The following is a 13,447-nucleotide window of genomic DNA, read 5'->3' on the forward strand; positions in this document are numbered from 1 at the left end:
CCCTTATGGCAGAAAGTGAAGAGGAACTCAAAAGCCTCTTGATGAAAGTGAAAGAGGAGAGTGAAAAAGTGGACTTAAAGCTCAACATTCAGAAAACGAAGATCATGGCATCCAGTCCCATCACTTCATGGGAAATAGATGGGGAAACAGTGGAAACAGTGTCAAACTTGATTTTGGGGGGCTCCAAAATCACTGCAGATGGTGACTGCAGCCATGAAATTAAAAGACGCTTACTCCTTGGAAGGAAAGTTATGACCAACCTAGATAGCATATTCAAAAGCAGAGACATTACTTTGCCAACAAAGGTCCGTCTAGTCAAGGCTATGGTTTTTCCTGTGGTCATGTATGGATGTGAGAGTTCGACTGTGAAGAAGGCTGAGCGCTGAAGAATTGATGCTTTTGAACTGTGGTGTTGGAGAAGACTCCTGAGAGTCCCTTGGACTGCAAGGAGATCCAACCAGTCCATTCTGAAGGAGATCAGCCCTGGGATTTCTTTGGAAGGAGTGATGCTAAAGGTGAAACTCCAGTACTTTGGCCACCTCATGTGAAGAGGTGACTCATTGGAAAAGACTCTGATGCTGGGAGGGACTGGGGGGCAAGAGGAGAAGGGGACAACAGAGGATGAGATGACTGGATGGCATCACTGACTCGATGGACGTGAGTCTCAGTGAACTCCGGGAGTTGGTGATAGACAGGGAGTCCTGGCGTGCTGGATTCATGGGGTCACAAAGAGTCGGACACGACTGAGGGACTGATCTGATCTGATCCTTGGAATCATTAGTTGCTTCTAACTACTTCAGCAGTGAAACAGGAGTCACCACATAAGCTTACTCTGAAATCAGATTTCAAAATACCAGATCATAACTTCTAATTACTGCATACTGTTCACTAACTAGTATGCATCCACCACAGTGGACCCACAGTGTACTTATCCATCCCTTTGTGACTAATGGCAAAGTCCCCATCAGTGATCTAGATCAAAGAACTAGAGCATGTTCTCTTTATAATTTGTGAATTATATATCTAGAAGGTAAACCTGGAGTAGTATTGCTGATAGGTAAGACATACAGATTATTTCACTCCTAGATTGCTTTTCAGAACTATTGTAATAATCTACAGTCTCCACAGCTCTTAAGACTATGTTCCCTTCACCTACTATGCTGGAGAGCACTTGTTTTTATCTCTCTAGTCTTTCCATTCTGGTTGATGCAAGAAAGTTTCTTGCTATTTTATTTTGCTTTTCAATGCCTACTGTTGAGTTCACATATATATTTATATACTTACCAGCCATTCAAGTTTTCCTTTTCCTATTCATATTTTTTTTTTCCTATTCATATATTTTGACCATTTTGCCATTTGGGTTCCCATCTCTTTCTTGTTATTTGTCAAGCGTCTTTTGATAAAGTGGATACTAATTCTTCATGACTTCTTTGTCTTGAAAACATCTTTTCTCAATCTGCCATATGTCCGTGAACCTTGTCTATACTGTTTTTGGTTAAACAGAAACACTTTTGATGTAGTTAAATACATTTGCTTTTCACATCATGTGCTTTGGAGATACTAAGAAGGCCTTCCCTACATCCAAGACCATTGGAAGTGATCTTTTATTTATTTTCTTTTATTAAATCTACAGCTTTGTCTTTCCCATTTAGGATTTTAATCTATCTATTGATGATGATTTTCCTCTGCAGAGTACAGGCTTCTTAAGGTCTCCCAGCATACCAAGCTGTCTTCCATAAAAGAAAAGCTCAGTAGTTCCTAAAGGTTTTTGATACCTTAGAGAGACTGAATGCTGCTTTAGTCCAAATATCTACCACACTGATAAAACTATGTATCTTTTAATGTGACTGATTTTATTTTCTTAACGATTAAGTCTAAATGTACAGGAATAGCACCTCTATCTCCGGTACCTAATACATATTGTCTCCAACATGGTAGACTGTAAATATTTATTTTATAAAAGAAGGAATATTATAGTCTTTGCATTTGTCTATAAATTTTAGAAAGAGGTAAAATGATGTGGAGTCAACTCTGGATTCCCAGAATATAGCTGTCACCTTCTTGGTCTATGACTGAAGACAGATTAACGATCCTTTCTGGTTTGAAAGAATGTCAAACAGTGGAACAACAACAAAGTGGATAAAAGGGGAGGAATACAGAAATAAAAAATCCTATATGTATATTTCCTATACGTATAGGAAATACGTCAAGAAAATAAAGTTCAATAAAGAGATTTGGAAGTCTAGGATTACAGTGTCAAAGGAGTCAATGTGGAGTTGGGGAGAAGGGTGGTAACAACACAACAGAGTTTAGAGGCAAGGGTTTTGGAGCAAAGTGGCCAAGGTTCAAATATAATTAAGAGTTGAGGAACCTTGGGTGATTTACTTCAGCAGTGAAGCAGTAGTCACCACACAAGTTTACTCTGAAATCAGATTTCAAAGTATCAGATCATAAATATAGAGAACTTTGTTAATAACTCTGAGAAGCCCTGGTTTCTGTAAATAATAAAGCAGTTTAATAAAAGATGAAGTGAAGGCCAGTTGGAGAAAAGCATCTGGGATGTGACTGAGATAAGATATATATTTTATAGAAGTCAGGCAATGTCTTGCTCTAAGTCTATCTCAGGGAGAGAAACATTCACTGAAATTTAATAAACCCAACATCCTCAACTTTTCTCTCAACTTTATCTCCCTCTGATTCCATGTTGGGTCCAGAGAAGAATCCAGAATTCCATGCTGGATCCAGAGAAGAATCAGGAAGTGTTGACATCAGGAGGAAAGGAGACTGGAGAAGTATGTCGGGCTCAGTTATGAAGGACTTTATGAAGTTTTGGATATGAGAAGTTTGTATATTAGAAGTTTTCAAAGAATGCATAATCAGAATTGCACTTTAGAAAAAAATAAGTCTGAAAGCAATGCAGTAACAGGGTTCAGAGGCCAGCCACTTGTATGATTAGATGATCACTTCACATTCAAAGCCTCTCTCATTAGAAAGAGGGTGGGTTTTGACAGAGAAACAGGTTTCAGTGTTTGTGGGAAAACAATTAAAGTGGGATATCCTAGCAAGCATATGCCAAAGATCTTAAAGAGTTCAGCAGAGGTGTGCAAAATCTCCCTTTGGAATACTATCCTAAGAAACCATTCTCCAAATGGAAAAACAAAAAAAAATAAATAAATTTTTTTCTTTGTAAGCAATGGAAGCACCAAAAAGAAAATTATTTTCAGGTTACAAATTCTAGTTTTCTGTGTGAAAAAAAAAAAAAAAGAATACAGAATTTAAAATTTTATCTCTCCTACCAGGTGGCACAGTCGTAAAGAATCCACATGCCAATGCAGGAAACACAGGAGACAAGGGTTCTATCCCTGGGTCAGGAAGATGCCATGGAGTAGGAAATGACAACCCACTCCACTATTCTTGCCTGGAAAATTCCATGGGCAGAGGAGCCTGGTGGGGCTCACCATACAGTCCATGGGGTCACAAAGAGTCAGACATGACTGAGCGACTCAGCATGAAGCACATACATGGTTATCTATAGTAGCCTGAAAATAATAAATAAAGCACATTTCCCATTTAAATGTGTTTTATGAAAAGAGTAAAGGAAAAGATAAATCACTGAGAAAACAAATGGAAGGAAGAAAATTTAAATGAATGCTTACATTTAGGAGGGCCTGAATTTCAACTCCCTATTGAGGAGTGCTAAAGCAAACTGAGCTTTGCTTTATGAAATAATCCTGGATTTGATTTTAGAATGGAAACTTAGCTGCCTGTGCATGGCCATTTCTAAACTAAGACCAGAATTCTGTCATTTTTATGCCTTTGAAATACTTCTAGTTTTCCTATTGATGTTTGTTTATTCAACTAACAGTAAATTAAAGGTATAAAAATATGTATTTATGGACTCAATGGTACTATTGCATTGTGAATTTTAATTTTATCCTAAATAGAAGTGAAACATCTCTGCATACATCCTAAAGCTTATGCCTGATGCTCCATCTAGAAGCTCCTAGAAGACAGAGAACCTGTTGTTCTCAATCAAAATGGGATCCCTTGTGCCAGACACAGTGCCTGAACATGATGAATGGTTAATAACTATTTGTTGAATGAACCATTGAGGGAATGAAGGAAGGAAGGGGGAACAGAAGATTATCAATATAAATTATATTCAACACGTGTAGACAAAGGGACCTCCAATGGTAGTATTTTTCTTTGGGAAGAATCAGTGATACTCATTGGCTCCTTTGTTGTTTTCTTCCCAGGGTATTTTTCTGTCTTCCATAATATTTAAGGGCTATCATTTCTAGCCCTTACAAAGCACTTCTAATTGCTCTGAAATACGATAGATTACTGATGATTTTTAAAGTAGATATTCTTTACTAATGGAAAAAAAGATATTCCATATGATTTGTGATAACATTGCTCATAGAAAAAGTGTTAAGCCAATTTGTCACCAATATACTGACTCTGTGACGCAAGTTCAAAAAAAAATTTTAAATGGGAAGGACAGACAGATTCCCTAGGATAAGGAAGAGAGCAGAAGGAGATTACATGAGGAAAACTGAAAGAATTAAAAGGGGAGAGAAAATTTGAATGTTGAAAAACAGTGAAAACACACAGAGAAATGCGGCATAGGTGCAATCTTTCCTATCCTTCCTCCAGATCCATAAAGTTACCAGATTGCTTTAAAAACAAACAGGGTTGGTTTAGTGCCCTGCAAATGTCCCATTTTAAAGCATTCTTTCTGGAAGAATATGAAAGTAAACAATATATTATATTTTTGAAACATATTTTGGATTTTGTCTAAATAATTTTTGGTTTTGTTTTTTAGGAGCAGCTTCAGCACCCTCAAGTAAGTGTCTTGGCATTTGTCAATTCTAATATATATTAATCTCCTGCAGGATCCAGGGAATTTTTCACAAAATGTCTACTTTCAATTCAGACTGTCTATCTCATTTCAGACTCCCCTATCTCAGGCTCCTTTCTTTCCATTTCACCCAGAAGTCCCACAGTTTATGGAGGAATTTCGGGGAGGTAAAATATTTAAATCATAAAATGAAAGAACAGGAAATAAAGTATCTCCTGGTTTTAATTAAATGTTTTTAAAAAGAAAGTTAAAAATTAAATTGAAAGAAATTAACTGATAAATTTAGGAAACTGTGGTCTAAAGTAAGACAACAGTTACAATGCTTTTTGGGTTTTAATTCCCAAAAAGATAATGAAGGGAAGAAATCACTTGAGGAGAAGCAGTAGTCTCCTTCCCAGCCCTCTTAAGGTCTATCTCTACTGAAACTAAAGTTGAAAGGGAAAGTCACTCATGCGTGGACTGTCCATGGAATTCTCTAGGCCAGAATACTGGACTGGGTAGCCTTTTCCTTCTCCAGGGGATCTTCCCAAAAAGGGGATCAAACCCAGGTCTCCTGCACTGCAGACAGATTCTTTACCAGCTGAGCCACAAGGAAAGCCCAAGAATACTGGAGTGGGTAGCCTATCCCTTCTCCAGGTAATCTTTCCAACCCAGGAATCAAACTGGGGTCTTCTGCATTGCAAGCAGATTCTTTACCAACCCCAGCAAATATCATAGAGGATTTGATGGCCCTGGGATCTAGACCACTGATGTTCTTAAGAAAAGAAGATTATCAACATTTGTATACCATATTCAAGAATAAAAGATTAAAAAGCAACTTTTAACTTTAGAAAAGTTTGTAGTAAGTACTTATATCAATAATTTCCCTTTCCATTTTCTTTATATAGAAACACCTTGGTCTTGAACAACATAATAGCTTAGTATTACCACTTAAGCAGAAGAGGAGAACACATAATTCTTCCTTTCTCTTGCTGTGGAATTAGTGCCACTTAACAAAAAAAAATAATAATAATAATAATAACTCTTTATAACTTAAAGGAAAATAAATATGAAGGGAAAATATATTGATAAAATTATTTATCACAAAAATTGGCATTCATCTTGAAAAACAGTATTCAGTGATTCAAACAAAAATGAGGAGGTAGCAGAGAATAAAAGAGATAGACATAGCTGAGCAAAGAAAGGAAAGGAAGGACTTAAATTTGCAAATACCAGTTAAAAGAAGGCTTTCAATTCTTGATAGAGCAAAGAATTGAAAAAAAATTAGAAAAAGCTCTCCCTACCCAACTGTCCCTGAAGCCTACCAAATTGAGGGTTCACAAAATCCCAAAAACCAAAGCCATTCTTAAAGTAGTAATAATGAACTTATGATACATTTCAATATAACTCAAAGTGTTTGTCGTTTCTCAGGAAAATAATTTATGGTCTAAATAATGACTCAGTAATTGATCCATAAGTTTAATCTAAATTAGTTCTTTGGTTTATTTTTTTTTATAATACTTAATTTTTATTTGACTAATTTTTTTTAACTTTACAATATTGTATTGGTTTTTCCATATATCAAAATGAATTCGCCACAGGTATACATGTGTTCCCCATCCTGAACCCTCCTCCCTCCTCCCTCCCCATACCATCCCTCTGGGTCGTCCCAGTGCACCAGCCCCAAGCATCCAGTATTGTGCATTGAACCTGGACTGACGACTCATTTCATATATGATATTATACATGTTTCAATGCTATTCTCCCAAATCATCGCACCCTCTCCCTCTCCCACAGAGTCCAAAAGACTGTTCTATACATCAGTGCCTCTTTTGCTGTCTCGTATACAGGGTTATTGTTACCATCTTTCTAAATTCCATATATATGCATTAGTATAAAAAAATAAGTAAATAAATTAGTTCTTTGGTTTATTTAAGCCAAACATTTATAGTCTCTTGATAAGTTCTAAAAAATGTTTTCTAAAACATATCAAACAAATAAAAAAGATGGAGAAATCTAAAAATAAATGAGCTGGGTATACAAGAAAGAATGCTAAAGATCCAAAACCATGAGTTAATTTAAAAAATACAGATAAAGATGAGCTCTTTTATTTTAATCTATCAGTTTGCAAAAGATTGAAAAGTTTTACAGAGTACAGTGTTTTTAGAGTTTGGCCAAATTTCTGTTTCTATGCCCTACTGACATTAAGGTTTAACTTTTTAAGAGTACATTTGGCAATGTTTCAAAATACAAAATGTACACACCCTTTGACTAAGAATTTATATTTCCAGAAATGTTTTCCAAGAAAAAAAGGACAGCTTTTCAAAGATATATTTATTAGGTGGTTTATCATAGCATTTATAATAATTAAAATTTTAAAATAATATTTAATATGAGGTTGTTATAAAATTATGAGATTTTATAAATAGAATTTATGTAAACATTTAAATGATCTTATCAATCAATATTATTGACATATAACTGTTAAATATTTTTAAATTAAAAGATCACTGTAGTAATCTCAATGTATTTGTCATATGCTTATATACTATAAGAACCAGTTGTTTTCCTACCTTAAGTAATGCTATCATTTCTAAATCATTTTTAATGCAGAGTCCTTGAAAATCTGTGAGAGAGCTAAGGAAAGTTCCAGCTTCACAGTCTTTCAAAATGCTAGTTTAGCAATTGTTATCACTCAAAGGGAGATGGAGCTTTCTTAAGGAATCATAAATATTATATAATAATTTTCTCAGAAAAAGTTCTCCTTTTAAGTTTACATCTCTTTTAATTTTAATCATACACTCTAGCTATATTCTACTGAGCAATTACCAATTTCTTGTGTTGTATTTTTCCTTTTTCTCAATTCAATACTTGAAAAGATACTGTATTTCAAGGACCTCTTATCTAACCCTTTGGGTGTGTACAGCTTCACAAATTTTATATTATTGGGAAGGCAATTTAATGACTCAAGCTTAACCCAAAGCAAAAATGTTTGATATGAAAAGATCAAAATTACTTAAGATGTTAATTATGTACTTTTATTATATCCTATGTTATATTTTCAGGTAATTTGAGAAAATGTTCAAAAACAGAGGCAAAAAGTGGCACTGGAGAAACAAGAAAAACTACCCCAAAACAGGATATTTATTTAAGAATTCAAGTAGTCCCACAACAAAATAGCCAAAGTGGTCCTAAATACCAGCATGAAAGAGATTTAAGTGGCCCTGAGGAAAACTATGGAAAGGGACAAATACAGAAGCCTGGAGTGAAAGTTGAAAAGCTTCCTGAGAAAACTCTGAGTAAAGAAGGGAAGAGAGTAAAAGATGACAAAAGAAAAGGTATTGGGGAGGTTATGGACAAGGAAAATAAAACAGAAAAAGGCCAATCAAAGAAAGGAGATAGTATAAAAGATAAAGGTGAAACTGGGGAACGAAGGGTGAATGTGAAAAAGAAGGGAGATGAGGACACAGATAATAAAGACAAGAAGGGAGATGAAGACAGGAAGGACCAGGACAAGAAAGAAGATGAAGATAGCAACAAGAACAAAGACAAGAAGGAAGATGAGGATAAGACAAAAAACAAGGACATGAAGGGAGATGAAGATAAGATAAAAGTCAAGGATATAAAGGAAGATGAGGAGAAGACAGAGGACAAGGGAGACAAGGAAAAGACAGAGAACAAGGACATGAAGGGAGATGAAGACAAGACAGAAGTCAAGGATACAAAGGGAGATGAGGAGAAGATAGAGGACAAGGACATGCAGGGAGATGAGGAAAAGACAGAGGACAAGGGCATGAAGGGGGATGAGGAAAAGACAGAGGACAAGGACATGAAGGGAGATGAGGAAAAGACAGAGGACAAGGGCATGAAGGGAGATGAGGAAAAGACAGAGGACAAGGGCATGAAGGGAGACGAGGAAAAGACAGAGGACAAGGGCATGAAGGGGGATGAGGAAAAGACAGAGGACAAGGGCATGAAGGGAGACGAGGAAAAGACAGAGGACAAGGACATGAAGGGAGATGAGGAAAAGACAGAGGACAAGGGCGTGAAGGGAGACAAGGAAAAGACAGAGGACAAGGGCATGAAGGGAGACGAGAAAAAGACAGAGGACAAGGGCATGAAGGGAGACGAGGAAAAGACAGAGGACAAGGACATGAAGGGAGATGAGGAAAAGACAGAGGACAAGGGCATGAAGGGAGACGAGGAAAAGACAGAGGACAAGGGCATGCAGGGGGATGAGGAAAAGACAGAGGACAAGGGCATGAAGGGAGATGAGGACAAGATAAAAGACAAGAACATAAAGAGAGATGAGGACAAAAAGAGCGAGAATATCAAAGGAGAGTCTATGAAGAAAAGAGATAAAATAAAAATGAGCAAAGAGGACAAGGATATAAACCAAAGAAAAAGTTCCAGACAGAAAAAGGACAATAAAAAGTCACATTGAAGAAAAACAGCACCAGATTTTATAAACTAACAAACAGAATTGAGTAATTTCACTCCAACACTATCAACTTCAAAACTAGCTTCCAGTCTTTTATAGTATCAATTAAAATGATAGATTCCTCACATTTCTTTAGCCACAAAATTTCTGCTTCTTTGCTTGCAACCTGGCAAAAGATCCTTCATAAATTTCATCTTTTTAGATCTCTTTCAAACTTCAGCTTCCAAATGTAAATTTTTCAAAATGTAAATCCATTATGTATAATTGTCAACAAAACACAGTTTTTCTGAAATAAAACCCTGATAAAGAAATGTCAAGCTCTTTTTCTCAACTAAGTATGGTATTTTCTTATTTAGGTACTTAGGTATTACTTCCTTATTTAGGTATTGCTTAAAACTGTTTAGTCTCTACTAAATGCAATATCCATAGAGGAATACAAGAATATCTTCATCATAAGATAGATATCAGAATACTAAAACAATATTAAAAGACAAATATCAAAACATGATTCAAAAAGTCAAATACAATAGGAAAAATTCAGGAGAGAAAAATCTCTTTGAACAGAGGTAATATATGAAGGACTCTAATAGGCAGTAAAATTTGAGCTGGTCATCACAAAAAATACAAGTAGGATTTGTATATTGTTTGAGGCCCGTGGATTAGTTAATTCCTCTAACAAAGTATAAACTCCTTGAAAGAAAAAGGAAAATCAGTATCTTACCATTATCTTCATCCTCAGTGCCTGCCACAACATTTTGGCATTGAATTGACTTGGGAAAGGAAGTGAGGGAACAATAACAATAACAACAACAACAAAAAAATAAGATTAGACATGAAAAATATATTCTATAGGCAGGGAGTAGAGTAGAGAATTTCTATATAGCAAAGCTCCCCAAAGTGTAGTCCCCAGACCACCACTAACATATAAGACGACTTCAGGTTGTACCCAAGTAAACATTGTAATAATAACATTTAATATTTATCATAAGAATTAGGAAAAAAGTATATCAAACACATCAAGCCCTTGAGTTTGAAGAAATTGTAGATTAGGATGAGACTCAGTAAAAAGGTAAATTAATTTAAGGAAACATATTGAATAGAAAATAGTACACATCTTCTTAGATATGGCAAAAAATATGACAAATGGTGAGATCTGAATGATTGAAATTTGGCAAACACTGAGGGTATTAGAAGAAAATAAGGTTGGAATTTAAAACCAGGGTTCTGGAGGGATTTGAGCTTTTATTTATTTGATAGGCAACAGAAATACCAACATAAACTGGGATGACTTTCAGAAAGAGTAATTTGGTAGTTTGGACAAGAGAAAGGAGGCTGAGAGATCAGTAGAAGACTACTGCAGTGACTGTTGTTGCTGTTGCTGTTTAGCCGCTAAGTTGTGCCCAACTCTTCATGGTGTCATGGACTGTAGCCTGCCAGGCTCCTCTGTCTATAGGATTTCCCAGGCAAGAATGGGTTGCCATTCTTTCTCCAGGGAATATTCCCAACCCAGGGATCAAACCCACATCTCCTGCATTGGTGCATGCATGCATGCTGTTGCTTTAGTCATAACTGACTCTTTGCAGCCCCATGGACTATAGCTCCCATGCTCCTCTGTCCATGGGATTCTGCAGGCAAGAATACGGGAGTGTGTTGCCATGCCCTCTTCCAGGGGATCTTCCCAACCCAGAGATCAAACCCACATCTCATGTCTCCTGCATTGGCAGGCAGATTCTTTACCACTATTGCCACCTGAGTAGCAAGATTTTTTACTACTGAGCCACCAGGGAAGCACATATTGTAGTGACATAGCCATAAAAAGATAAGACCCTAAATTAATTTGGAAGTGATGAGATAAAATGAAAGAAATAGATGTGAGAATCATCTTGAAAAAGAAATGAACTTACTTTGACAACTAACGGAATGTATATGACATGGATAAACTCAAAGAGGACCCCAGGTTTTTTGACACTGGATAACTGATAAGATGATGGCACCATGATCGAAGAAGGGGAATCCAGAGAAAGAAAGATACTAAATTGTTTGTGAACCATTGAAACGTAATCAATAATGGCTTTGCACTATCCCTATAATAATTATACTGCATTTGAGAGACTTTCTACAATAACCATTATAAGGCCAATGTAGAGTTCATTTTTTAATTCTGTGAGATCCAAGCTTATATTTCCAACTATATACTTTAGTACTCCATTTTGATTGACTCATTGAGCAAACATATCAAATGCCTATTACATGCCAAGCTGTAATTCATGCCCTCTTGGAAACTTACTCCAAGTAGAAAGACATTAATCCAATAATAAAACATGTAAAATTGCAATTCTAATAAGTATCATTCTTAAAATTACCTGTAATAGAAGATTTCTACCAAGTCAACTAGGTCAAGGAAGGCATAATCTTAATAAAGCACTGCTTGACAGAGAAAGACAAATATCATTTGTGGAATCTAAAATATGATACAAATGAACTTGTATACAAAACAGAAATAGACTCAGGGACAGAGAAAACAAACTTGTGGTTATCAAAGCGGAAAGGGGCAGGGAGGGATAAATTTGGGGTTTGGGATTAGCAAATACAAGCTACTATACATAAAATAAACAAGGTTCTACTGTATAGCACATGGAACTATATTCAGTATCTTGTAATAAACTATAATGGAATATGAAAAAGAATATATATATATATATATATACATATATGTAGAACTGAATCACTTTGCTGTACATGAAACTAACACAACATTGTAAATCAATTATACTTCAATTTTTTTTAATTTTAAGAGACTTATTAAAAAAGAACAAAGTACTGCTTAAACTGAGAACTAAAAGAGGAATAGGAAGCATTAGAAACAGAGGAAAAAGAAGAGTAGGATAGGACTGCAAAGGCATCTTGATGAGCACACACACAGTAACAGGGACTGACAGAAGCCCTGTGTGTCCAGAGCACAAAAACCAATAGCGAAGATAATTCAAAACAAAGCTGGAGAAGCAGGCCAGAAGGTACACTATTTAGAGCCTTTTAGGACATGTTAAATTTTGTCTTTAATCTTTGACCAATTGAAAACCAACAAAAAGGTTTTTAGTGAGACATAATTAGATTTGCATTTTGAACCAAAAATAACTCTAACTGCAAGTGAATGAGAGTTTGAAGAAGGGCCAAAGTGGTATGAGAAGACCAAATCGGATGTGACTACAATCCTATGAAAGATGAAGGTAACCTTGTGGTGTTAGTGGAGATAGAAATGGATAGATTTAGGAGATATTTCCATTTTGTATACATTGAGCTTGATGTGCCTTTCAGAAGGAAATATCAAATAGGCAATTGATAAAGGGGTAAGAATCTCAAAGATGTCTGAACTGTAGATATAAACTTGTCATCCATGGGATTGGTAATTGAAAAAGCAAATAAAAATTTTATAACTAAAAAATAAAATAACCAAAATGAAAAATCACTGGATAGGGTTACCAACAGAACTGAGATCACAGAAGAAGAATCAAGAGCAATTCAGTGGCGATTTTGGATCCTTTCAAAATGGCATTTTCAATAAATGGTATGACTGAAACAATTGGACTTCTACCAAACAAAAAAAATTAGCTGCAACTTAAATCTCACACTTTATTTTTTAATTAAATCAAAATTGATCATAAATCTAAATCTAAAATGTAAACTAAAAGTGTTAAAAGGAAATATAAGAGGAAAAATATTGCAACTTAGATACAACATAAAAGCCATGCTAACAATCCATAAAAGAGCCATAAAAGCCATGTTAACAATCCATAAAAGAAAAATTAGATAAACTGGACTCTTTCAAAATTCAAAACTTTGATTTTCAAAACTTCTTGAGGAGAGAACTCTGCTTAATGTTATGTGGCAGCCTGGATGGGAGAGGAGTTTGGGAGAGAACAGATACATGTATGGGTATGACTGAGTAGCTTTGCTATGCATCTGAAACTATCACAATATTGTTAATAAGCTATACTCCAATACAAAATAAAAAGTTAAAAAAAAACTTCCTGATGAGAAGATGAAAAAATACAAGAAACAGACTCGGAGTAAATATTTGCAAAACACAGACTGAACAAATGACTTATCTCCAGAAAGTATCAAGAACTCTCTAAATTCAACAGTAAGGAAACAAACAATCCCATAAA

The 13,447-nt window shown here is 35.5% G+C and overlaps 1 protein-coding gene across 8 annotated transcripts in view; it reads left to right on the forward strand.

Moving 5' to 3' along the window:
• The window catches only part of TSBP1 (testis expressed basic protein 1), a 170,717-nt gene extending 161,063 nt beyond the window's left edge, over positions 1 to 9,654 (forward strand). For all 8 annotated transcript variants that reach the window (XM_059880620.1, XM_059880625.1, XM_059880621.1 and 5 more), the window contains 3 exons: positions 2,715 to 2,792; positions 4,826 to 4,846; positions 7,906 to 9,654. In XM_059880620.1, the coding sequence (XP_059736603.1) occupies positions 2,715 to 2,792; positions 4,826 to 4,846; positions 7,906 to 9,284 (1,478 nt within the window). In that variant the 3' untranslated portion in view covers positions 9,285 to 9,654. The remainder of the gene's footprint in view (positions 1 to 2,714; positions 2,793 to 4,825; positions 4,847 to 7,905) is intronic.
• Positions 9,655 to 13,447: the final 3,793 nt, after the last annotated feature.

Source organism: Bos taurus, chromosome 23, assembly GCF_002263795.3.
Source record: "Bos taurus isolate L1 Dominette 01449 registration number 42190680 breed Hereford chromosome 23, ARS-UCD2.0, whole genome shotgun sequence".
NCBI lineage: Eukaryota > Metazoa > Chordata > Mammalia > Artiodactyla > Bovidae > Bos > Bos taurus.